This window comes from Bombus pyrosoma, linkage group LG9 (genome assembly GCF_014825855.1).
Source record: "Bombus pyrosoma isolate SC7728 linkage group LG9, ASM1482585v1, whole genome shotgun sequence".
Taxonomy (NCBI): domain Eukaryota; kingdom Metazoa; phylum Arthropoda; class Insecta; order Hymenoptera; family Apidae; genus Bombus; species Bombus pyrosoma.
In genome coordinates this window covers 585,577-610,665 of record NC_057778.1, presented here as the reverse complement: position 1 = coordinate 610,665, position 25,089 = coordinate 585,577, and the positions used below count along the sequence as shown (strand labels likewise).

Sequence of the window (25,089 nt, the reverse complement as noted above, 5' to 3'; positions counted from 1 at the left end):
TAGAATTTCAGGACTTAATTTCGCGTTTACTCCTATAAATAGTAGTTGGGCGAGAAAAACTCGGTCGAGTCTGGTGTTGGCGCGAAACGACGGAAACTTGGGGCTATGCCATCTCGGGATGTAAAATTTCTTGCCTGGCAACCAGTCGCCCGTTCTCCTACTTTCTGTCACTTAGTGCGTTTTAATTTGGGCCATTCTTATACTGGCCAATTCACCGTATTTCGGTGAAATAGACAATTTGTTACAAGGCAAATGCCTTTGCACCGTTCCTTTTGCCATTATCTTTTCCAATTTCGATTCATTTTTAAACGACTTGCTGACACACACGTGTGTGTGTACAAAATGATTCCATCTATCTTTTATCAAACATTTAAACAGTTTTAGTTATTCAGTTTTATTAAAATTGTTTCAGTTTTAGATTCATTTTCATATTTACCTAACGGTTTGCTATTATTCTGAATTGTTTCAAAGTATTAAAATTATTCAAATTTAAGGAGTAGGCATGAAATACATAAAATTTTTGAATTTTCGTCAGATATAAATATTTCCAGGAAGAGATTAATAATGATTAATATTCTTCTAGAAACTTTGATCTAATAAGTAAATACGATATTCTTAATTTTGATAGAAATTAATATTATAGCTTTTTCTGTAGACTCTAGAATTGACAGTGATCTACACGAATCCCTGTGAACGTTAGAATGATGAAAAATGAAAAACACAAAATACAAATAATACCGATGATATCTTATACTTAAATTACCTAAAATATTCTCTATCCATATGTCTTTGTTTATATTAATAATAAAAAGAGCTATTAATTGTTAATGCAGATAATGCAAATACACGTCAACGTTTGGTATAAATAACAGGGTTCATAAATCAGTGTATAATAAAAATTATAAATCCATTTCAGTAGAGTAGAGGAGCTTTCGTATTAAGTTCTAAAAGAATGTAAATTGAAAATGCAAATATTTCTCAAAGAATAATACTGATTCGAGTACTATAAAACATTTTCAGAGAAACATCAATAGTATCTGCAACGTTAATAGCAATGCAATAAACATAAATCGTTCTTTCACTCAACACGTGTACACCGCTATGCAAAGAGCACGTGGGCTTCGTTAAAATAAATCAGAATGAACGGTGTCTTAAACCAATATAAATTTCCAATCTCCAAAGATCGGCGCAGCTATTTATTATGGTTTCATCAAGATTGATCGGGATTGTTTGATAGGATCTCGTAGACACTTAGATCGCGAGAGCACGGGCACAAGTATATCCATGTATATCCAACGATACGAAAATAGCAAGGGCAACTCGTGATGAGTCTGCCCGAGACCCACGCTAATTCGCACGCTAAAATAAGAACAGCAATTCTTATTTATAGCGAGGTGCGATAGGTCAGATTGTTACTTACAAGGAAAATAAAACAACCATTCGACGTAACCAAAAATTTGTCTTACTTTTCCGAGAAATGTTAAACGAATAAAGCGAAGTATCTACAGTTCGAATAGAATATTACGTTTAGTATTCACGACATAACATTTGGTTTCGTCTCGTTTCGTCTTGTCTAGCCTCATTTAGTCCCGTCTAGTCTCGTTTCCTTGCTTTCGTTTCTCTGCCTGTGGACAGGTTATTTTTGAAGATGCTCCTATGTTTATTATTAAAGCTGCAGCTACTTATTATGCTTAAATCTATATTACGAGATTACATTTTAGACTGTATCGCGAGACAATGAAGTAATAAATGATCGTAGAAACGATAGTGATGTCTATACACAGGCTCATCTTCTTGTAGTTCTTTCAGATGAGTGTGTAAGTGAGTAGTAGTAGATTGTATAATGGAGAAAATTGCAATTTTTATGGATCTTAGATATGCTTCCTTGGTATGAGATTATTGTGAAACATTCTTAAATACATTCCCAGATACATTCTTCAGTTATAGTTATTAATCGCGAATCAGTGAGTCGAAGAATGGTACAAGTTGAAGAACAACATTTTCAGGTATCTTGCAAAATAGTTTTAGTTTGCACAGGGTGATAGTGTATCATTTAATGATGCTGCCACGATTTAAGCATTGTTATGTTAACTCTGATAAACGTTCGTATTACAAAATAAATTGTGGATCAAATTTTTGGATGTTTTATGTATTAAAACAAAGTTATATCGAGATTATACTGATTTTAAAGCTCATCAACTTAGTGAATTTAGTTAATTTAAACAAATTGATCGAAATAGTGTTGATAGAAAGTTGCCTGTAGAAGTTTGAGATTGGTTAATAATTTATGAATTAGTAAAATTAATAAATTGATAAGTTACAAGTCGTTCCATAATAAATGTTGACAAGAATGTTATATTCGTATTTAATAAAATTCAAATTCGCAAAATAGTTATCAATAAGTTCGTTCAAAGTCCAGATTGGTCAATTTTTTTTCTAGAAGAATTATTTAGCCGAACGAGTTCAGGATTCACGGTACGTGCATTTCTTTAGAGTTGTCCTTTGGAAAGAGCAATTGGTTGGAAAAGCTTCTGACGATGAAAAAGGATAAACCACCAACGATAGTGATAACCTAGTGACCTACCTCTCAGTTGCCACGCTACCCGGTCGTCTTTGAAAGCTACTAGCATCACAGGTGCACAACTAGGCCTATTTTGCTAAGAAAAGATAGACTCGTTATTGTTGTGTTTCATTAAAATCACTCACAACTTATACGATATCTAATTTCGATAACATATAATAGTATTTGCCATATTCATCTAATTTGTTTTAAATTACATATCGTGTTTTGAACTAACTAGTTTAAAATTTGTTTTACCTTCAATTCCCTGTAATAATGCCCGAGTTCAAGTTTTCATGACTTTCTTCATGATAAATTTTGAAAAATTAAAATTAACATTCCTTTTAAATTAATCATTTATAGATGCAAATAATTTAATAGTTTTTAATTTAATAGTATAATGAATAGCCCGATTAATGTGTCAATGTACAGAATTATGGAGTGTTGTTTAATTGATCATGAGTTCTTGTATAGAGAAATCGAGAGTGTTCGTTGAATCGTACTTTAATGAGGTTAATTTCAAAGTTATAGCTATAGATAATGCTTGAGGAATTTCGCTTGATTTAACCCCTTCGCGACTATAATATATATCTCGCCCAAAGAATCGTGGATAAAAATCAATTCGTGAGGCATGTCGGTGGATGCGAATAGGTTAGCGACGTCAGATGAAACTATATAGATGTTGTATTTTTAGAAACAAATTTTTTTTCTGTTTTTTATGCATGAAACAACTCAAAACATGACGTAACACAATGTTACAGTTCTTACAAAAATAAAAATAAATTCAGAAACTTATAATTTTCATGAACGCAACTAGAGAAGTGGAATTTAACTATAGACCTGTTTCATTTTTTTAGATTAGTATTTCGTTTTGAACATTATATATATTTTTGAATACCATATATACTGTACATTCTTGCACATAAAATTTTTTTATAAATGCATAAACATTCACGGTCTATCATTATTAATCTTAAAAAAATTAGGATGAAGATTTCTGTACCGTTGCCTTGTAACGAAATATATTCATCTAATATAATCAGAAAAGTGAAAGAAGAAAATTTGAAATTAAATATTAGTCAGCTGTATGAAACAGACTAATAGCAATTTTCCAACTATAAGTCGAGTTTTCATGCATTTATGGAAAATCGAAAATTGCAAACATGCACATATTATGCAAAAATATTCAATGTATAATAATCACCATAATATTTAATGGCTGGAACAAATCTCTGTCTAGCTTCTGGTTTAATCGTGTTTATAAAAATCTAAATTTGCATAAAGGTTCACAGTCTAGCAACAAATAATAATTTCGTCTCCCTTGCAAAATTTCAATTTGTATCGAATTTTGCATTTAATCTTTTCTATAATCTCGATAGCATAATTAAAATAATAAACAAATTGCGAATGCTCATGCATTTAATGAAAATTGAATGTTGTAAAAATGCTTACACTATGCAAAATTATTCAATGTATAATAATCACCGTAATATTTAATGACTGGGATAAATCTCTGTTTGGTTTGTACTTTGATCACGTTTATAAAAATTTAAATTTGCATAAAGAAGATCCGGAAGTAGGATTCCGTAATAAAGATCCCAGATCATAGCCTAGCAATAAATAATAATTTCATCTTTCATTCAAAATTCCAATTCGTATTTTCTCAAAGCAAATACATTGCCATTCATATCGTCAACTATATTATCGAATAAGCGAAACGTTGATGTGAAAAGAAGCGGATTAGGAGGTTTAATTAAATGAGCGTTACGGCTTATTGATAGTAAATCGATCAGGATCCCATTAAGCGTGAGTATCCGTGTCTACTCAGAAGGTGAAAGAGTGACCTGATGTATGCTTTCCTGTCTCTTTCTGTATTCCCAGAAACGCTGACTCGGCTCGTTTTGTCTGTCGAACAGGCTGACGAGAAAGAAAAGCAAAAAAGAAAAAAAAGAAAGCAATAAGGAAAAAGAATATTTCTGAACCTCGAGCTCTGAACCTCATTCCACTGGAAGCAGCGTTTCTTTAGCGAATCAGCGATGCGTGGCTGAGTTACCTGAAAGCTGAAAACCTGCTGTGCTCTCTCTGTTCTAGTCGGCTATGAAGCGAGAAGGTAGAGCACACGTCGCCGTAATTTCCATGTAATTTCACAGTGACAAAGCGCGTGCAAGAATATATCACGCGACTATCATTTAAGAGATAAACATAGGATTCATTCCTTTCAAACCGATTGTCAGCCCCAAGCATTTCTCTGCTTTACGAGTTCTTCGTCTTGTGGGATTGCCAATTATCTTGATGCTTGCATACTTCGTACGTGTCAAGATCGAAGTGCTGACGGAATAATCTGAATTCCAAGTATGGCGATAGTACGTATCGGAAACCGGAAGTGGTCATATATCCAAAGAGGTGAGTTTCCAAGAATTGGGTCAAATTATCCGATTCGTGCCACTGAAACCATGCTTTGTCGTGCGTGCATCGAAGGTAAAAGTGAGAAGCAGGCAGCGCGAGTAAAAGTGAATAGGTAGAGTGTAATAGAATACCATAGAGTTAGGTCATTCCTTACTCTTAATCGTATATTACGTATTTCCTTAGTTTAGTGAAAAGTTGTTGATTAAATATAGTCATGTTCGATATCATTTTGATCGTACGAATCTCAATAATCTAATCAACATCATTTCTTAACGGCGTTATAAAAAATAGAAAAAATTATATTTTTCCCATTTTGGTAATTCCCATTTGGAATTGGCGCGAATAATTCCCATGTCCTAGCACAATTTTCGACGTACGTCAGGACATTAGTGTTACTTCTTTCAGTGATCGTTCTATTAACGTTAAAAGTAATAATTTCATACAGTTTCGTCAAAATGAACACATTATTTAAAATTTGTTATTTGAATCATTATTGAAAGCATGCAAATATTTTTAGCAAATAATTATTGTAGTAATTAAAACTATAACTGATTAACTAAAACTGTTTCTTAATAAACTAATATATATATAAAATATAATCCCTATAATATTAACTTTTATTGGAGTAGAAACAGGATTATTTATAGCTATTTATTTTCATAACATCACTTTAATTGCAATTGTTTATGTATTGCGAATTTGGATACACATTAAAATTTCGTAGCTCTAGTATTTTTGTAAGGATTTTTCGAAATTTTTATGTCCTAATTTCATTCTTTATTTGTGTTTCAATAGATAAAAAGATCTTTAGTACTTTGAGAATAAATTTAGCTTGCATTTGAAACGAACATATTAGTCACATTAAGACATTTTATAAATATAGAAGAACACGATTCAGTCGAAAGTTCCTTTTTTGATGAGTAATGTTCTATATCTGATGGGCTGAGTTCTCTTCCTCTGATATGTTAAATATACTAAATCTTCTGAATATTTAGTTATACGTAAGAATTTCAGTTTGTGTATTTTACTTCACACATTTGCAGCGAGTTCTAAGCAACCATGTTGAAGTAACACTTGTTTATTTTACGGTTATAAAATTTGCAGTTGTAACTATGTGTATATATAATATGTAGCATACATGTGTATACGTAATTTATTTAACCGATATTTCAGGCAACTGACAGCTGCGATAACTAAAGATTATTTATTATTACCTCTTTTCATGTATCCATTACTATGAAATATCCTAATTGCACATACATATATACGAGTACATTATATATTTTAATTTGAATTGTCGTATGAGTTATTAGTTACGTCACGAAATCGAATGTCATTTTTAGCATCGCGAGAAAATAGAACGAGGGTTATATTCGAGGGTCAAATTCTAAAACGTCGAACAAAATGAATTGTATAATAAAAAAGCGTTATTAATTATCTATAAAATCCTAATTGTAAGTAGTGTGGAATGTTGATAAAGTATATTATCGTTACGTACATAGAAATATATTCTTGGAAAGAATTTCATTCGTTATTTATTTAATAAATATTTGACTTTACGTGATCATCAAATCAGGGAGCTTAGTGCAAGTCAAATGATCTATTATCGATTTAGCTGGTGTTACTTTGCGAGCTTGCATCATGGCAGGAACAATTGAAAATATTTACTAGCTTTGAAGACTCGACTTGACTTTAAGAGCAATGCTTGTCTTAAAAGAGGGTTATCGACGTGTTCCGATTGGAGTTTCAAACGAGATTGACCTTTCGCGGAGGAGGTGAATATCGATAGGGTTACGATACATATGATTAATTCGGATGCCGAAAATTAATTATCATCAATTACTATCGACAACGCTAAAGAGAAAGAAAAGATTTGTTGTATATACAACAAGATTTGTAACAGAAATGTTAGAGTACTCGTAAATAATCGAAAAAATTCATATGATTTTTCTATACGAGTTTAGGCTCGGGATAAGTTACTGAAGACATAAATTTAGCATTTGGAGAAGGATTATGTAACTGTTAGGACAGTTTAACGTTGCTTCGTGAAATTCAAGGCTAGTGATTTTTCATTTGAAAACGTGTCGACGAATAATTATGTTTTAAGGAGTATTGTTGGAAATAATGTATGACGGACAAGAGAAATGAAGTTTCAAATGAAAATAAATTGTTTTGTCATTATTTATTACTTTGTTCAAAGAAGAAAAGTAAAGGAAATAGGAAGGATTTTTAAAACATATTACTATTTGTTGCGTGACAATCAGTAACGTACAACAACAATGGCTTAATGAAAATGTCTTCATCGTATCGTCCAAAGAAAATAATACTCAGTATTTACTGAATTTGTTCATTACTATTTCCTACATATAATAATCTAGAACCACAATTGCGATATTAATATTTTGAAAAAAAAAAATCCTTGTTGTTGGACAAAATGTTTCACGATAATATTTATACAATAGTTCACTGATCCTCTATAGTACCTATGATTTTTCGTTCCTACAAACAGTAGCAGAAATTCAGATAAGTAGATTCAATCGGCTGAAGTTTATGTAGTCAGACATGTACTAGTGGAGCTCCATTTATCAGAACGAAACTTTAGTTAACGCTTGATCAAATAAACTTCTATCTATTAAATCTACTTATCTGAAGGGGAATTTCTATTATGCGAACGGAGAATTATAAATTGCCAGGAAAATCAGTGATTCCTTATAATACACTGATTGAGTAAACTCCAACCCACCATAATCTAGTACGTGAAAGTGAATACCTATTCTACGAATGAAAAATCAAATGAACAATTGCTTCTATTATATGAACTGTTTATTTCTCGATTTATCCAGCTTCAGACGAATAAAGTTCTCCCGAATAGTCCCGTATAGTTAGTTAAATAAACGAAGAACATATAAATGAAATTCTACTGCATTGTCGATACGTGTATAAATATGAACGATAAGCAGGACCTTAAATTTACAACTATAATATGAAATTACATGTAAGATCGTAAAGTTTGTGAAATGATTGTACTTTGGCTTTCATGGCCTTCCATTCCCTTCCGTGGTTGGGAAACGAATATGAGAAACGTCCGTGCATGGTCTTCATATTTGGGTGACCTAGATTTTCGTAGCGCAGCTGCATACACTCAGATGGTGCATCGACAGAATGACCTTACACGCTCTTCTGTACTCCTACAGCTCTAGAGTAGGTACGTAGGTACATGAATATATGTATGTGCACGGTCTTCTACAAATTTCAACGAGACAGGTACACGCGAAATATCCGACTGACAAAATTAAATTTGTGGTTCTATAGAGCTTATTATAAAATCGATTCAGTTTTTATCGCGTTTCAACAGGCTGAGTTCCAGTAACAGTCGAAGGAACATTTTTCATTTTATATTCCCGTAATTAGTTATTTGGTAATCAAAAATTCAACAGCTTCACGTATAATAGATATCGATCGTTTATTTATGATTAAGCATTACATTTAGCTGAATATGTTTTAACATACAGTGAAGAGCTATAACTGAATCAATAACCATAGCTTCACACGAGTCATTTCTTGTTGTGAATCAATTATGGAAATTAAGCCTACTGTACCTTTTTCGGGTAACTTCTTTTTGTTCATAATAAGAAATATTTACTGATCAGGTTTTGTAATAAAAGCTACAATAAAACAAAATTATAATACGAAAATAATACAAAATAATAGAAACCAAAATATTGTCTCCGGCAATAAAACTTTTTAGTTTTAATAATTTTCTACTGCTCAATCCAAAAGCTTACTGGCTGTAGAATCGCTTTATGTAAGAATTCGACAATAATCAGAATGAATTTCGACCCATTAGACTCTAGTACTCATAAGCAATTCAAGGATCGATCGAACAACAAATAAATGAAGCCATTGGTTTAATCATACAAGGTGTTAAATAATTCTGATAAGTGCCTCTCGTATTTCGCTATTTATTTTACTTTAACATATATTTACTAATCTTGTGATTGGTGATCGTTTTCTAAATGTTGAAAATTGCTTGATCAATTTCCTGGTAGTGAAAATGTTATTTGGATGGCTGCAAATGGCAAGTTTTGCTTTATTAGATGATGAAAGGTTGATTCGAAATGGTTAAAGGCCAGATCCGGCAAATTCATTTCGATAATATATCAGTGACGATTAAGAGTCATGTGGTGAAATTTTTTGGTATCTGACGAGTTGTTGTCTGGCATGGAGCCAAGCAAAATCGATCGGCGGTTAAAGTACATAAGCCTTCTGCTTCTTTATTTATTCACGCTACTTGCGCTATACGCTTCAACGAGAAGTCTCATAGTACAGAAGTTGCACATATCTGTGTATATGTTGCTACATAATATACGTGTATGCGAATATTTGGCGCATCGATGACTTCGCCATCCAACGTATGTATATTTCCTTTCCATATTTTCCTGCGAGTAAACTAGGCGGAAGAAAATAATGGAATAATAGAAAAGATCCTCGTTTTCACAGTTGTTTGGCCATAGTCAGAGTTTGTTCGACGTAAAACTTCTATTCGTGTCTTTTCGTGACTACATTGCATTAGTCGGGAAGCATTACTTTGAAATATTTGTATTCTTTGGCGATGTTTAAAATAACAGTTATAACTGGCATTGTTCGAGATAATTGCTGTGGAAGTTCGTTTTGAGTTACAATCACAATCATATATTGTAACAACTGCTAGGATAGATATCAGTATATATTCTTATTTCCCAAAGCGTTTTATTATTAGCAGATTGCGGATTTTTATGCATTTATGAAATTTTAAGGTTGAAAAATGCACAGAATTCACATAATATTTAAAAATATATGAAATATACAATGTGTAGTATTTGTTATAATTAGGCTCCGGATATTTATGCATTTTTAGGAAATTTAAGATTCCAAAAAATTACGGAGTACGTATAATATGCAAAAATATATACAATATTTAAAGTAGAGTATCGTTTCTTTAATTATGTTCATAAAAATATAAGGTTGCATAAACGTCCGCAGTCTAGTTAAAACATTTAATAGGTAAAACAAATTTCTGTCTAGGTTCCATTATATAGTCATAAAAATATGAATTTATATAAATATTCGCACTCTGACTTTCAGGTTCTACATACTTTATTTTCACAGTACCAGATTTTTGTATTATCAAATTTCGTATATTATTAAACAATAGGAAGTTTAATATACAATACTTGCACTTTTTTAGTAATTTTTTAATAAATACTTTAAAAAAATATTTTTTAGCCATTGCAAGTAACGAAGTTCTTTACATGAAATTCAACTTAATTTAGATCGTAATTGCTGCTCGAAATAAAAATCAGAGAAAGTCGTTCTATAAAAATATATAATGTTACAAAGTTCGCTCACGTATTATAGTTTTACTGTAATAACAAATGATAAACACCAGTGGTTGTATTTAGATTTTTTACTTGCGTGTAGTAAGTAAAGACAATCGCGAAGTGAAACTGACGCTTGGAACGGTCGTACATTTCGAAAAGTGTTAACAAAGAGGTTGAAGTACAGCCATGTGTTTACTTGTCGGCGCTAGTCAACGTTCGTAGACGAGTGAACTTCAAGTACCACTTTAATCGCATTTAGATGTTGAAACTTCTTATTACCACTGTTAAAATAACACAAATTTTTCAAACTAAAAATTACGACGTTATGAAATACATATACAAATTTGCTTAAAACAGGTAGTACATTAAAAAAAATGTAAAATAATCTGATATAAAAACATGAATAGGAGATGGAAAGAAACAATTTGTATAATTAAAAATGTAGAATTATTGCCTTTATACCTTGTACGTCAGTACAATTATTTATGTTAAAGGATATTATAAATATTTGAAATTCATTCTCTTACCTGAGATTTCAGTTTCCTATAGTTCATGATTTTCTGTAATGTTTTTTTTAATTTAATTGGACTAAATGGTTTAACGTTGAATTATATTTTGTGTTCCAGGTGGTGTTAGTTTTCATTCTCAGTATAGCATCGCTTATAATATACTTCATCGATGCCTCCAGGTAAGGAAACTAATTATTTTTCAATTAAAAATATTACATCAAACGTTGCGGTATATTCCTGTTTAAATAAATGTCATTTTAATCCTATATAATAATTACAGTATAATTAAAATGAAATCTACTTTTCGTTATCTGTTCGTATACTAAAATAAGATTGTACAATTATGATTGTATAAATTTATTTATACAAAAGAATTCTATCCAGCAATCTAAATACACACAGGAGAACACACGACGGAACAATATTTCTCATCGCTGATTATGTTATTAGTGTTTGTTTGCTCACGGCAGTCAGATAAATCGGCAAAACAAATATTAACGTAATTCTCTAACATCGATGTGACAATTTTATGTTACAGCGAAGAGGTGGAACGTTGCCAAAAGTGGAGCAACAACATTACTCAGCAGATAGACTTAGCTTTCAATATATTTTTTATGGTCTACTTTTTTATACGCGTAAGTGTAAACACAACAATTTTCACGAACATAAATATTGGTATAAATTTTCAAAATTTTCTTTCATGCTCACTGTTGATAGAGATATGATATAATATTGTTTGAGAGTTCAAAGAAAGGGATAACATTGAACATTTATTTCGTGATAGTTTATCGCCGCCAGTGATAAGCTGTGGTTCATGCTGGAGATGTATTCGTTCGTGGACTACTTTACGATACCACCGTCCTTCGTATCGATATATCTCGATCGGACGTGGATCGGACTGAGGTTCCTCCGAGCCCTACGACTGATGACGGTCCCTGACATCCTCCAGTACCTAAACATTCTAAAGACATCGAGTTCCATTCGTCTCGCCCAACTTGTATCGATCTTCATCTCCGTCTGGTTAACAGCTGCTGGCATCATTCATTTGGTAAGATGTTATTCGTTATTTCATCAACTCTAAACTTCCCTTTCTTGTTTTTCATTCCTCTCGTTCATGTCATTTTTTCACATGTGAATACTTAAGTAGTTAATTACTGGTCGTCTTCGACCGGTAATTTTAAACAATTTTTCATATTCTTTTTTCATATTCTTGTTTAAATCCTGCTTTATTTAAAAAAGTTAAGGTAACATATATAGCAATAAAAAATTATTGTATGATATTCTAGAAACCTGGAAAAGAATATTGAAGAATTTTTCGAGGATTTTTAAAACAAAAGCCTAAGAAAATTGCCGAAGGAGGGTCAAAAGTAATTAGAAATTTTATTGCAAAGTCTAATAGAATTACAAACATAATTCTTTTTACTTCATTGACTTTGTTATAACGATATCGACAATGTGAACATTGTTCTACATAAATAAATTTACAAATACCTACAATTTTTTTTATAGAAAAAAATCGTTAGCTTCAATTAGGGAAAATTAATATTCAATTTGGTTTTTAATTTAACGATATGCTTGGTGGCGAGTTTAATTAAAATATTCTTGGGAGAATTTGATTTAAAATAGGTTTATGAAGTTTTCTAGTTACTATCACTGTTGTAAATTGTTCAGTTTAAAAGGCACAAAGAAGTATATATAGAATGAATATTATGATTCTACGGAGAATTTTTTTTAATAAATTTGACAAATCACTGGGAGTCATTGTATCCAGAAGTATCTAAAGCAGTATTTTAGATGTTGAATTATAAGTATAGGAACATTGTTTGCCGGCAGCTTGAAAACTCAGGGGACCCGTTCGAGTTCACGAACCCTCAACAGCTTTCGTACTGGACCTGTGTCTACTTTCTCATCGTGACGATGTCCACGGTAGGATATGGCGACGTTTACTGCCAGACGGTCCTCGGCCGCACATTCCTAGTATTTTTTCTACTCGTCGGTTTGGTAAGCCTTCTTTATATTATCTTTATACAGCCAAAATATTATGTTTAATATGTTATATGAAATAAATGACTCTCTATAGTTCAGTGTAGAAGAATCTCGCACGAAAAATCGAATTGCCTGAACATCGCAAATAAACTTTCTTAGTTCTTCAAATATCGTTTACTACGTCCTTGTATTTCACAAGATTCATTGTCAAATTTAAACAGACAATTTGGTTTTTCCCGAGAAGTATTCGCAGTATGAGCTCTGCGAAACACGTGACCGTCATTTTTCATCTATAACTTATGTGCAGATGCATTTTTCTTTGCGTTATCGTGAGATTATTCTTGATAATTTTAATAACCGAGTATCGTTGTTTTCGCAGTAATTTTACAGTGACACTCGCAATATTATTTCATTGTACATTAATAGTATTTTTATGATTACTAAAAGAACGATTGTTCTTTGATATTAACACGAGGAATTAGATCGAATATGTGAGTGTTTCGCAGAATTCGTGTCGTTAGAGTAGAACCTTGATCTCGCCATGAATTGGCAGATCAGATTTTCGTAACATTTACACATTTATTATCCTTGAGACACACAAAAACGGTGAATATTTCGACTGTGTACAATGTTCTCTGGTCAGCTCGATTTCTCGCGAAATGAATCAAAGATACTGCTTTACCCATTCGACGATGAGACGTTCGTTTTCTTTCATATTTATAATGCGAATTTCTCTTTAATATTTCGATTCTCTTATTTCTTAAAATATCAGAATTGCTATCTGAAAGAAATCTTTTTCTTTTGAAAAAGAGAAATGATCAATTACTCTGTGTTCGCTGTCTGCGTTATAGTAAAGCTATAAATGTAAAATTATCTATAACTCTATAATTACAGTGTCTATTAAATCCGTAGATGTTTTATAAAATTTCTACGAAAAGTTGCGAGTTGCTGAATTTTTACGAACTTCTATGATACTCCTTTTTTTACTAAATTACCACTCTCTGTAATTCTAATTGAGTGATTGAACGTGAACATAATTCAGATCCGTTTATCGTCCTCCTTAAAGGATGATCAGAAGGCAATTTTATTACATTTTCTAATATTTACGTGATTGTTGTTCACTTTCTTCAATATTTCTCTAACTAGATGGTCATCGTATTCATCGCTATGAATAAATAACCAATTTTCCAAAACTAGCTAATAACGATGCAGAAATTTAATTAGCACGTTCAATTTCGAATCCAGAGAGACTAACATAACGCAAAAAGAAATTCCCGAAGATACATCTGAGCTAATATAAATCGTGCATATTTGTCTTTCATTTGTTGAATAATTTTTACTAGGAGAAATTCGCATTTTATCGTGAAATAGCACGAGGAAAAATGGTAAAATGGAGGCATAGACGCATAGATTTTCTGTGTAGTTAAGGAACCATCGGAGAACAGTGTCACTCGTCGCGAAATCGATTGCTTCGTTTGAACGACGATGCGCAGTGTCTGCGAGAAGTGTGACTGGCCGCGAGTGTGCGTGCGTACCTGAGCGTGTGTGATCGATCGTAACAAACCACGTATTAATTTCGGTAGTCGATAGAGGAGTAACGATAAGAATTTGTATTTTCATGGCTCGTTGAAACATATCGATATGTTATAATATATCTAGAAGAAGCCTGAGCATCGCCGTTTAAACGCGGGTATGCTAGCGTAACGTTTGTCTACAAATGTCATTTAGAATACGAGAGATCAGTTAACAGCATAGTAGACACTGTAAATTATCGAAACAAAGTAGGAGGACTGTTCTTTTCTTCGAAATCTAGGACCTCCGACAAACCTTACGCCAATCACGGTAGCCGTGTTTCTCGACCAGACGAGGAATCGACTCGTCTCTGTGAAAGATGAAGAATCACGATGCGTAATTAATCTACTGTTCAACTCCGAAAATTAATGCACTTGATTCCTAGCAATAATAAAAATAGACACAACAATCTTGAATAGATCGATTCTGCACAATTACAGTTCTTCAAATAAAATTGACTGGAAGAGTAAAATAAATATTTTCATCGAATTTTAGTATATTTCAACGTACTATTGTTATCTGAATAATTTCAGAATATAATTTTATAATGATAATTTATTTTTAATTACTTAAACAACAGAATTGTAACTCGAATAATTTAAACGAGTTATATCACAATTAATAAAATACAAATAATATTAAACAATATAATTTGAATAACGAGGAGCATTTATTTTAATATTTTAATTAATCTCAGATAATTTAATTCAAATTAAATGTAATAACGAAATTACTGCTAATAAGGCAGGTAGATTCACATTTTCTCTATTTCAACGGTTGCCTCTGCTCGCGCATATCGATCGTACAGAACGAGTCGATTCTTCGTCAGGCATCGAGACCCGGAACGTAAGAATTTCAACCGAAATCACAGGGCAGCTTCACACTTTCTCTATCTATCTATCTCTCTCTCTCTTTTTATACCGATTTGAATCGTACCTATTTAAATTGAGCCCCCACACCACGAGTCGCATATATAAATAATTTTATATATGCCATTGAGAAAAGGGTATATCTCATTCATTAAAAAAAAAAAAACAAAAAAGAAAAACAGAAAGTAATAAAAAGGAAAAGAAAGCAAAACGAAACGCAGCTTGCTGTAGCTCGGTCCAATTCTACGCCGGCTTGGACCATTTTATATTTCTCGTAACAACGAGAGAAAAGCAATTGAAAATAAGGAAAGGAACAAAAAAAAGAATACGTGAAAAAACGGGAATAAACGAATGGATAAACAAAGAACGAGTAACGAGTAAGAGCTCGAAAGTTTTCTATAGCGATACTGGCTACCTGTGCCTTATGCCTATACCTCTATATGTGGCCGTAGTCGGGACCGTCTTGATATTTCGTATAATATTAATTACATAACCCTCGTTCCCATATTTTTTACTAAAAGATGATTCCTCTATTACTTTTACTATTGCTTTGTTATTTTTATTACAAGTCGTGCGAGATAAGTGCACTTTGAATGCAACTGTACATTTAGCTCTTGAATTTTTATAGTCGTGTAAATCTTTGATTGACTTTATAACATAAGCAAATTCGTAATTTGTAGATTTTTAGGTATTTCAGTAACTACGTCAATTTGTAATTAGACTGTGGATGTTTACACAAATTCATATTTTTACGAATACAATTATGAGGAGAAGAAGCTATTGAGAATTATTTTATTTATTAAACATTATGTGGAATAATATATTTTGGATATTTTACGTATTTCTGAGCGCATCCTGTGCATTTTTGTATTTTTACATTTCCCATAAATGCAAAAATATCGGCAGTCTACTAATAAGGATAATAACGAATAACGAATAAATACGAGGAAGATTAATGTAAAAGTAAGCGAAATAATTAGCCTTTTTTAAATTTATGTTTAAAGATGTAAAACTATACGGAATATATTACGTACAGTTATTACTTTGTACAATTATACTATATAGAAATATTTAAAACATCCAAAATAGAATATTTCACAATTCAGGATATTTCATAAGTAAAATATATTTCTCCTCAAATTTCTTAATTCATTATCGTAAAAATGTAGATCTGCATAAACATTGATTATCTAATAATAACAAAATACTGAAGAACTGTGAAACGGTTCGAACCAGTGCGGTGTTTCAACACACAAACGTACGTTCTCAACGAAAATGTTCGCCTTGACTCGAAACTGTCCCTCAATTACCAGTTTCACGTCCTTTTTGTCATATCTGCACGAATTATAATTCGCCAACTGGATTGAAGGCAACAATAGCGTAATTACGAGGGAATATGTGATACTTTGAGAATAATAGACGAAACGTTGATGACGGTGCCCGACGGCGACCTTCTATCGTTCTCGTAGCTACACGCCTCACTCTGTCGTACGAAAATTGAAAAGGTTTGTAGCGCGGATCGCCGCGGCATCTCGCGCTTCGAGCTCTCTCGGGGTAAAGTGGTCGGAGGAGAAAATTTCTCTGCTTATGCAACTGTTTCAAACGTTTTTTTTTCCTGTTCTCTCTATACGCTGTCTTCCCGACCGTAAAGGCTTTCTAAGTAACCTATTATGTCGTATAGCGGTTTATATGTTTGGCTTTCGATTATACTAGGTCATTCTTAAGAACGCTGGAAGATGGGGTATTATTCTGTTTAAATTTTGCAAGTCGAGGTCAACGGAAGTATATGGAATTGAAAATATTGAACGAGTAAAGAGTAATTTGTTACCTTTACGATGTAACACCTTGCATCATATTCAAATTTGTGATGAAATGTTCTTGACAATATCGACGAACAAAGAACATTTGTATTTTTCTTGACATAACTCATGATGTTTTTTGAAACGTAAAGTAAATAAATATATATGGGTCATATATGTATGTCTCGTTTTAATACATTTACGAATAAAACGACAAAATTATGACAACTCGCGAAACGTGATGCTTCGATATGTTAATGCATATGGTAAATGAGCTTTTTGTTCTGCGATTGTTCGATAGTAAACAGTAGTCGTTGCAGTTTCGAAAGAGAGAGAAACGACATACATACAGAGAATTTTGGGATGAATTTGGCATTGGACAAAGAGAAATTAGCTGTCGCTACGGTAATGTGCTATTGTTTGTGTAACTTAGGATATCCATTATGGAATTAGTGGAACAACACGAAATACGTAATTTCACCCGAAAAATATGAGATCATAAACCGTAGATTTCTTTTTCATATGAAGCTTTAGATGTTGAATGAGTTAGAAGCAAAGATATCGCTACAAACTTTATCATAATTTATGTTTGTTACATTAGATAAAAAAATGAACATTAAAAGAGAACTGTCTTTGTCGGTTTCAAAATTTAATTGTTATTCAAAATGGTTAATCGTAACAATTATCAAAAACGATTTCCATCTTTATATCTAGAATTACAATTACAATTCTATAAATACTTTTATCGTGTACTTTTAGAACGTTAATTTGTATCATTGAAAAGATTAAAATATTAATTTATATCAATTACATTCTCGTTACTCTTATGTTCAATTTCTCTAATTGTATTAGTAAAACGAAGATATAAAAAATAATATAAATGGAAATATCTTAAACTCCTGTGCGATCAATTTTCTTCAATTCGATATACTTCTGGGACCGCATTCGTAAAATAGATCGACGCGAAATACCCCGTCCGATTTCGGCAGAGATATATATTCATTCTATCAACTAGCATCCAAGCATTTAAAACAGTAGAGCATCTCGATCTTCGGATATCTTGTTGCTCGTAAGGCGTTCAGTAATTTATCGCAGAGTAATGTAAATTAGCTTTGTTGCAGCAGCAAGCGTATACTACTTTCTCGCTGAATGAATCAATAAGAGAAAGTGACTCGGTATGACGATCATACCGTATGTACCTTTAACAACATATTTCAACCTCGTTATCGCATACTCTAACTTTTTCTTTTCTAATTGCTTCCAATCTCTTGTACGAGTCTCGCCTTTATTCATAATCTAATCGCTATTCTTCCAACAAGTGTATCGATCATCATCGGTAATATGATATACGGTAAATCGAATCGTAGCAGATTGTTGATTTGATTTACCCTAAGAATTCATGCAAAATTCAACGACTAATTTTTGAACTAATAGGATCCTGCGTTTGAACGAGCCTCGAGTCTTTTCAGGTTCATAAACTCGGTCAGATAACGTCTATCTAGATGACAGAAATTTTGATAAGTTTAAAGCAGAAGTTACTTGCATTTTATCCGTAAGTTGTTATATTTCGATTCGAGGCACGTTGTTCTTCTAAAAATCCTGAAACATCGATTCATACGTGTCGTATAACTCTCCCAGAAGGCACGAAGCCCAACGACTTTTAGTAAAATGTTGGTTTCTGTGCGAGCTTGATCTATGACTGTTCATTCTGTCTGTATGTTTATCTGTCTTTCTGCGAACGCTAACATGCTGCTAACCTTACTAACATTAGATACTTACGTACTTGTTTTTCTGCCCGCTTTGATTTTCGTTCTCAGATTGCCGTTGCGAAGCGTTCAACGTTCTTTTCTTTTTCCATATTGATTGTTCAAGATCCTCGATAATCTACATGCATAATTTTTCAGGGCAACTAGAAAACTAGGGATTAAAACTAGGAACTGAGAAATCTCGTATAATTTTATTTCTCACTCCAGGACATTTTCTTTCGAGTAATCACGATTTTTTATAAATCTACAAACACAAGGAATACACGTCTCTTATATAAAAAAAACTTCATTTGTTACTTATAGTGGATGTCAATTTCACCTTGTAGAATGTCAGGTTACAACGTATTATGTTTTACAATAAAATGTCGTTTAATAGTTTCGATGTTATCGGTATTCTACGTGATACGAGGAACAATGTCCTCGTACCATTTAAAAGCGAGCTTGTTTTGGAACCTTCTCAAAACATTTGGCACTTGGTTGAAAGTATGATGTCACTGAGTTTTGGTATAACGTATGCGGCTCAAACAATAAAGAACCGCTTCAAACCGATTTCAGTAGGTTTCGTAGCTAAGAATGATAGGACGATTTTGGGCTGGGTTAACAATTTTATTAATTGAAGCGGAGTTGGCAAGAGGGAAAGAGCGCGTAGCGAAAGAACGTAGAAAGCATTTTTATTCGTTCGAAAGCAAAATTAATTCGTTCTATATTTAATTAGTCAGCGAAAGATTATGCAGCGTGAGGAGAGTGGCTTTGACAAATAACATGATCTTTTATTTTCCTCGTTGCCTAAATTCACTGTTTGTTTTCGATAGGAATACAGACGATCATGTTGCGTTTTTAAGAGGGCGGAAGTTTATGAAACGAAAAATACTCAAACAAATACTCTTGCAAAGTTATCAAATAAATACACTTACAAAGTTTTTATTCAGCAAACATTACGAAAGTTATGATTGGCAATTGATCGTGGATTGGAATTAGCGGAGCATTTTCTGAAATGATGTTTAACTTTATATAATACTTTAAATTAATAATTTTCCTAAGCAGTTGATATACCTTACATATTTGTAATATTGTAATAATTAACTAAATATGATTTCGTTTAAATAAACATAAGCTTTATAAATTTTCTTGTTTTTCATTTAAACGATATTAATCTTAGTTTTCAAAGTGAACTTCGGCAAGCAAAGGAGAAAAGTGGTAACGTATCGTTTGTCGAAACACTCTCATCCTATATAATTTTTTAAAAGTATCTGTAAGAATTTTTTTCAATCTCCATGTAAGCTATTTTTTTTATTATTAAGGTCCTGGAGTCGTTTTACCAGCGATTTTATAAAATATATCTAAATCTGTCTCTTAATTGAGAAGTACAATTTTCAAGTTCGGTCATTTTGTGCTTTATTACATTATTCTATACATGGTGTCCCTAAGGAAAGGATATCAATTAAACAAATTGAATATTCAAGCAAGGGTCTGTACATTATAACGATCTTGAAAAGTTTATGTTAAATCAAGAGGAATATAATTTGCGACGAAACGTTTCAGCAAACGAGTGATCGAGAACGCCTTTCTAACAAATTAATGTTCAAATACTAATTATTATTTTCTACTAACAATTTTGCTTATATTTTCTAATAAAAAGAACGAAGACGCAAATATTATGTATTTAAGTAATTAGTCTAGAGACAATTGTTAGATAATAAAAATGATATTCGAACATCATTGTATATATAATCTAGCAATAAATTTCTCTTGCGAATCATTTCAATAATTTTGATTAAATGTTTGAATAACAAGAACGAAACTTTATGTGATTAATGTAACAGTAGTTAATAGTTAAAGAAAACAAACTTTCTTGCGGAATTATTGTCCTTTCATTTAGAGACATCTCGATCGAATTTCACTTTGTCGAAATTTGTTTTGCAATAAAATTCGACATAGAAATATCTCCTATCTACTGTACTTCACTATGATTTTCTTTAATCGCAGTGTCTTTAGTTGCTTAACATGTACGATGAATTTGCCTGACGTGTGAGTTACTCACTACACGACTAAAATAAATCGAAGGGAGCACTATGAGGTTTCTTAATGGTTCGGCCAAAAGTTCTAACCTCTCTGAATCAATTAACAAAATCAAACTAACAAAATGTTCACAGTGGTTCGTTGATTCTTTTACTATTATTACGACGAATAGAGATTCTAGAGATAGTAATCAAATTGCAAGTATGATGTAGCGCTTCCCTCGTTGCAGACCTCTATAATAAAATGACTTATGCATCGATCAAACACACAATTTTTGGCGAATTTCGAATTTAATAGTTTCGATGCAAATTTTCTTCTCTGATCTGCAAACGTAGGGGTCTGCTATACTATGCCTTATATTTGCATGAATAACGATTTTAAATGTTTGCTTATGTGTAATGATACTGATCGAGACAGAGTGCTCAACAAGCTTTCCCGATTTCTATTCTTTTGCTTGATGTCTAATAACGTAACACGATCTTCCCTTTGTACCTTTCTTCGCTTCACGAAATAATATTTCAGCATGTGCAATTTTATTTTCGACTACCTTTACCTGTACCTAAAGTATCGCTTCCTCTGTAAATCAACCATTTTTCCGATTTCACTGTACATATCATAAAATTGATCCATCATTGTGTGTCTATTATTACATGTACATATTTACACATTCTTGTATATAGGATCTATTAAGCAGAGTATTAAAAAAGTATCTTTTGTTAAAAATTGCTTGTGAAAATGGAAAAGGAAAAATAAATATTGCAGTGAGTACGATTAGATGAAATTCTAGTAGGAAGTTCAAATAGTTTATCTTCGATTTTTAGCATTATTTTTTTCGATCTTGTAAGAATATAAGAAAATATCGGTGAGAGATTCTTTCCAAACTATGTGTATTTCTAGATTCATATACATACACACATTAAAAGTAAATCAGTTTGAAATAGTTCTACATAGATTCTGAATTCATTTAATTGAATGGTCTGACACAAATATATTTTCAAAAAATAATAAAATAAAAATAATTTTATTGTATAATAACAAGCAAAAGTATGCTTTTCGTTATGTAAAAATATTTGCAACAGACAATGTAATTGAAAAATTATCTTTTCTAATACTCTGTACAGAAAATATTTGTATTTCTACAATTTCAAACCGTTGTAACATTTCCTCGCAGTTATGATTGCTTGCTAACACGTTACTGTTACATTTCGGCAAAAGCATCTACTTACGTATACACTGTCATACTATTTCAACAAATTCTGTTCATCTTATTCATATATAATAATACACCTGTATCAGTGATGCTACAATGAAGTTACATAGGTTTATGCGAATAGTTGTTTGCTCGAATATCGAAGAAATAGAATTTTGCAGAATTCACATTAGAAATGCAACAATTAGAAGGGAAATTGACTTTGCTTCAAATGAATTTTCAAACACTTTTTTTCAAAATTATAGTTCCTAATAAATTAAAAGAAAGCTATAAAAGCGAGCGTAACAATTGTAATCAGTTTGCCAAAATCCATCCTGAAACCCAAATTCTAATCGATTTATCAAAACTCAAAACAAGATCCAGGTTATAACCAATCCACCAAATCCAAAACCAACATCCGAATTATAATTTACCAAAACTAACATCAAAGGCAAAACCAAATCACTAAATTATAACCAATCCACCAAACACGCGAGAACTCGAAGATTAATAAAGATCAATATCCTTTTTAACGTTAACTTAATATTATCTAAGTATTCGTGAAATTTCAACCAATTAAACTCGGAAACCGAGTCGAAGACGATAACGTCGATCGTTGGATCAAACTTTGATCAAACTGAACGAGATAGGAACGTTCGCAAAGTCAATTTCCCGTAGAATCGTATCGTAGGTTAATCAGAAGCGTGGAGTGTGCATTTTCGATGACGTCCAACGCTAATCCAGAAGTCACCAAGCATCCGTAGCTGGATATGAGTACGGGTATAACAAACTGGTCGGGATTTTTCGCTGAAGAACAATGAGAAGCGCGCGCATACGGAGTAGGAAAACGCAGATCGTTGCCCCTGAACCATATCTCCTATCTGTTCCTCCCTTTTTTATCCCCTCTTTTCCAAAAACCTACCCCTCCTCCTTCTTTTTTTCTTTCGTTCTGCTGTGACCACGTAATCCGAGGATCCAGCGAACGTGTATATATATCTGGCGAAAGCCTCTGTTGTACATTGCAACCATACATAGATGACCCAGTTTGTTTGTAACGGTTCGTAGTGGCATAGCGTTTTCTAGTTATGATTTCTATTTGCAGGCAATTTTTGCTAGTAGCATACCTGAGATAATAGAGCTCGTAGGCAGTAGGTCCAAGTACAGCGGCGAATACAAGCGGGAACACGGAAAGAGGTATTATTATATAATTACATCCTTCAATCCTGTCTTTTTTTGTCTATTAACATTGTTCTTTTACTTTCAGTATGTATATATACTTGATTAATCTTTTCATATTGTATGTACACACGTTTACACATTTTATATATTTATACATATAACTCGTGGTTAGCTACATACGCCCTTACAATAGTTCATTGCTATATCGTAATTACATGTGCATTAGAAACACACCAACATACACACGTATAGACGCTGTCACATACCTTCGTGTATCACGTTCTGGGTTATCTCATTAAGTCTGTGACGAGAATTTATGAGATCTTTTCGCGTAAATAATCAGGTGGTACAAATTAAGAAAATGAGGTTGGTGATAAATTTTTACACGCGTTGGAAACTTCTTGGTGATCGTTGTAATTTATGATTTGTATGCTTGTACTTTGTAAACCATGGATATTCTAATTTAAGTAGAAAAATTTACAAGTATCCGTAAAATTCGTTTCTCAAAAAGTGTGCTGCAAATTTACTTTCTACGTTTTTATATTTTATTTTTAATCTTGTTATCATATTTCTAACACGTTATATCGTAATTTCTATTCTATTCATTTTACTGTAATCTTTGTGCTGTATATACATTATAAATTAGTTGAAAAATATTTAAGTCAAAAATAGTTATTCGCGGATTAAAACACACGCTTAAAGAATACGCATAGATTTATCGTAACATTTCCTAAAATTTATAATCTGTTGCCAAGAATTAGAACTTTCAATCATGTAAACTCGTATGTTATAAAGCGTCAAAATAAAGATTGGAATTTCTCGGACAGAATTGGTGAAATAATCGATGAATACATTGATATACATTGAGGTATGTCTCTGGTGTTCTTGCGAACACGACAACTATAAACTAGTTAAAGTGAAAGGAACGAAGAGTGCCGAGAAGCTCGTTATAGCTGACGCGATTATGCGGACTTTGACGTTTCAGAAATGTCGTATTTGTAAATGTGGTATCGCTCTCCGCGTTCCCTTTTCTTTTCAAGCGAACGAAGTTATTTCAATGATCACGGTGGAAGATCCAATACAGTTTCATGATTAAATATGCGTATATACAAAAAACTTAAATACACATCGTTTAATGAGTTTCAGATTTGTCGAAATATAAAATTATAATCATTGGATAGAATATAGTAATTTTATATATTTATAAAATCGTGAGTTTCACTGTTGCGTTGTGTTTAGTTGACGCTATACAAAATGATCTCACGAAATGACCTCTTACGAAAAAATATATATTTGCGAAAGTTGAAATTTCAAAAGAATAAACTTTTGCTTGAAACAATTTATCTTTGGATTATCGGAGGTAGTTTGAATATTCTGGCAGCAGAACGTTTCCTTGTCATTCCTTTGTCATTACTGAAGTTTTATGAGATTCATTTTTATGAAAAATAATTTAAAAATTGTACGATACTCGTGCACGACGAAAAGAGAAATTGAACGGATCGTTACCATTTTGCAATCTCTTGTTTGAAAACGAGATTCCATGAAATTACATGAAACACGTAATTTATTAATTAATTCAATGAATTGAAAGGATACGCAACAGTGAAATAATTTCATTTTTGAGAATTTAAACGTAACATTGGCGTACAATCGAAGGAGCTGATACATCAGAGAAGCGACGTACTGATTCGATTCGTGTTAGTAGTTTTACATCTAGGTAAAAATAATTTCTTTAAACATGAGATATCCTACAGTATAGTCCGAAATTTAACTCAATATAGTGTTTCTTAGTACAGGATCGTAAACAAAAACTAAAAATTTCAAATATGATTGTCGATATATCGGGGCGAAAATTAATGAATTGAAATCTTTTGT

The 25,089-nt window shown here is 32.2% G+C and overlaps 1 protein-coding gene across 40 annotated transcripts in view; it reads left to right on the top strand.

Moving 5' to 3' along the window:
* Positions 1 to 25,089, top strand: part of LOC122571227 (calcium-activated potassium channel slowpoke) — a 105,551-nt gene that overhangs the window by 17,296 nt on the left and 63,166 nt on the right. For 31 of the 40 annotated variants that reach the window (XM_043734729.1, XM_043734734.1, XM_043734714.1 and 28 more), the window contains exons 2-6: positions 10,953 to 11,014; positions 11,374 to 11,470; positions 11,620 to 11,883; positions 12,669 to 12,836; positions 23,138 to 23,229. In XM_043734729.1, coding sequence (XP_043590664.1) covers positions 10,953 to 11,014; positions 11,374 to 11,470; positions 11,620 to 11,883; positions 12,669 to 12,836; positions 23,138 to 23,229 — 683 coding nt within the window. The remainder of the gene's footprint in view (positions 1 to 10,952; positions 11,015 to 11,373; positions 11,471 to 11,619; positions 11,884 to 12,668; positions 12,837 to 23,137; positions 23,230 to 25,089) is intronic. The other 9 variants (XM_043734699.1, XM_043734718.1, XM_043734722.1 and 6 more) reach the window with 1 other exon arrangement.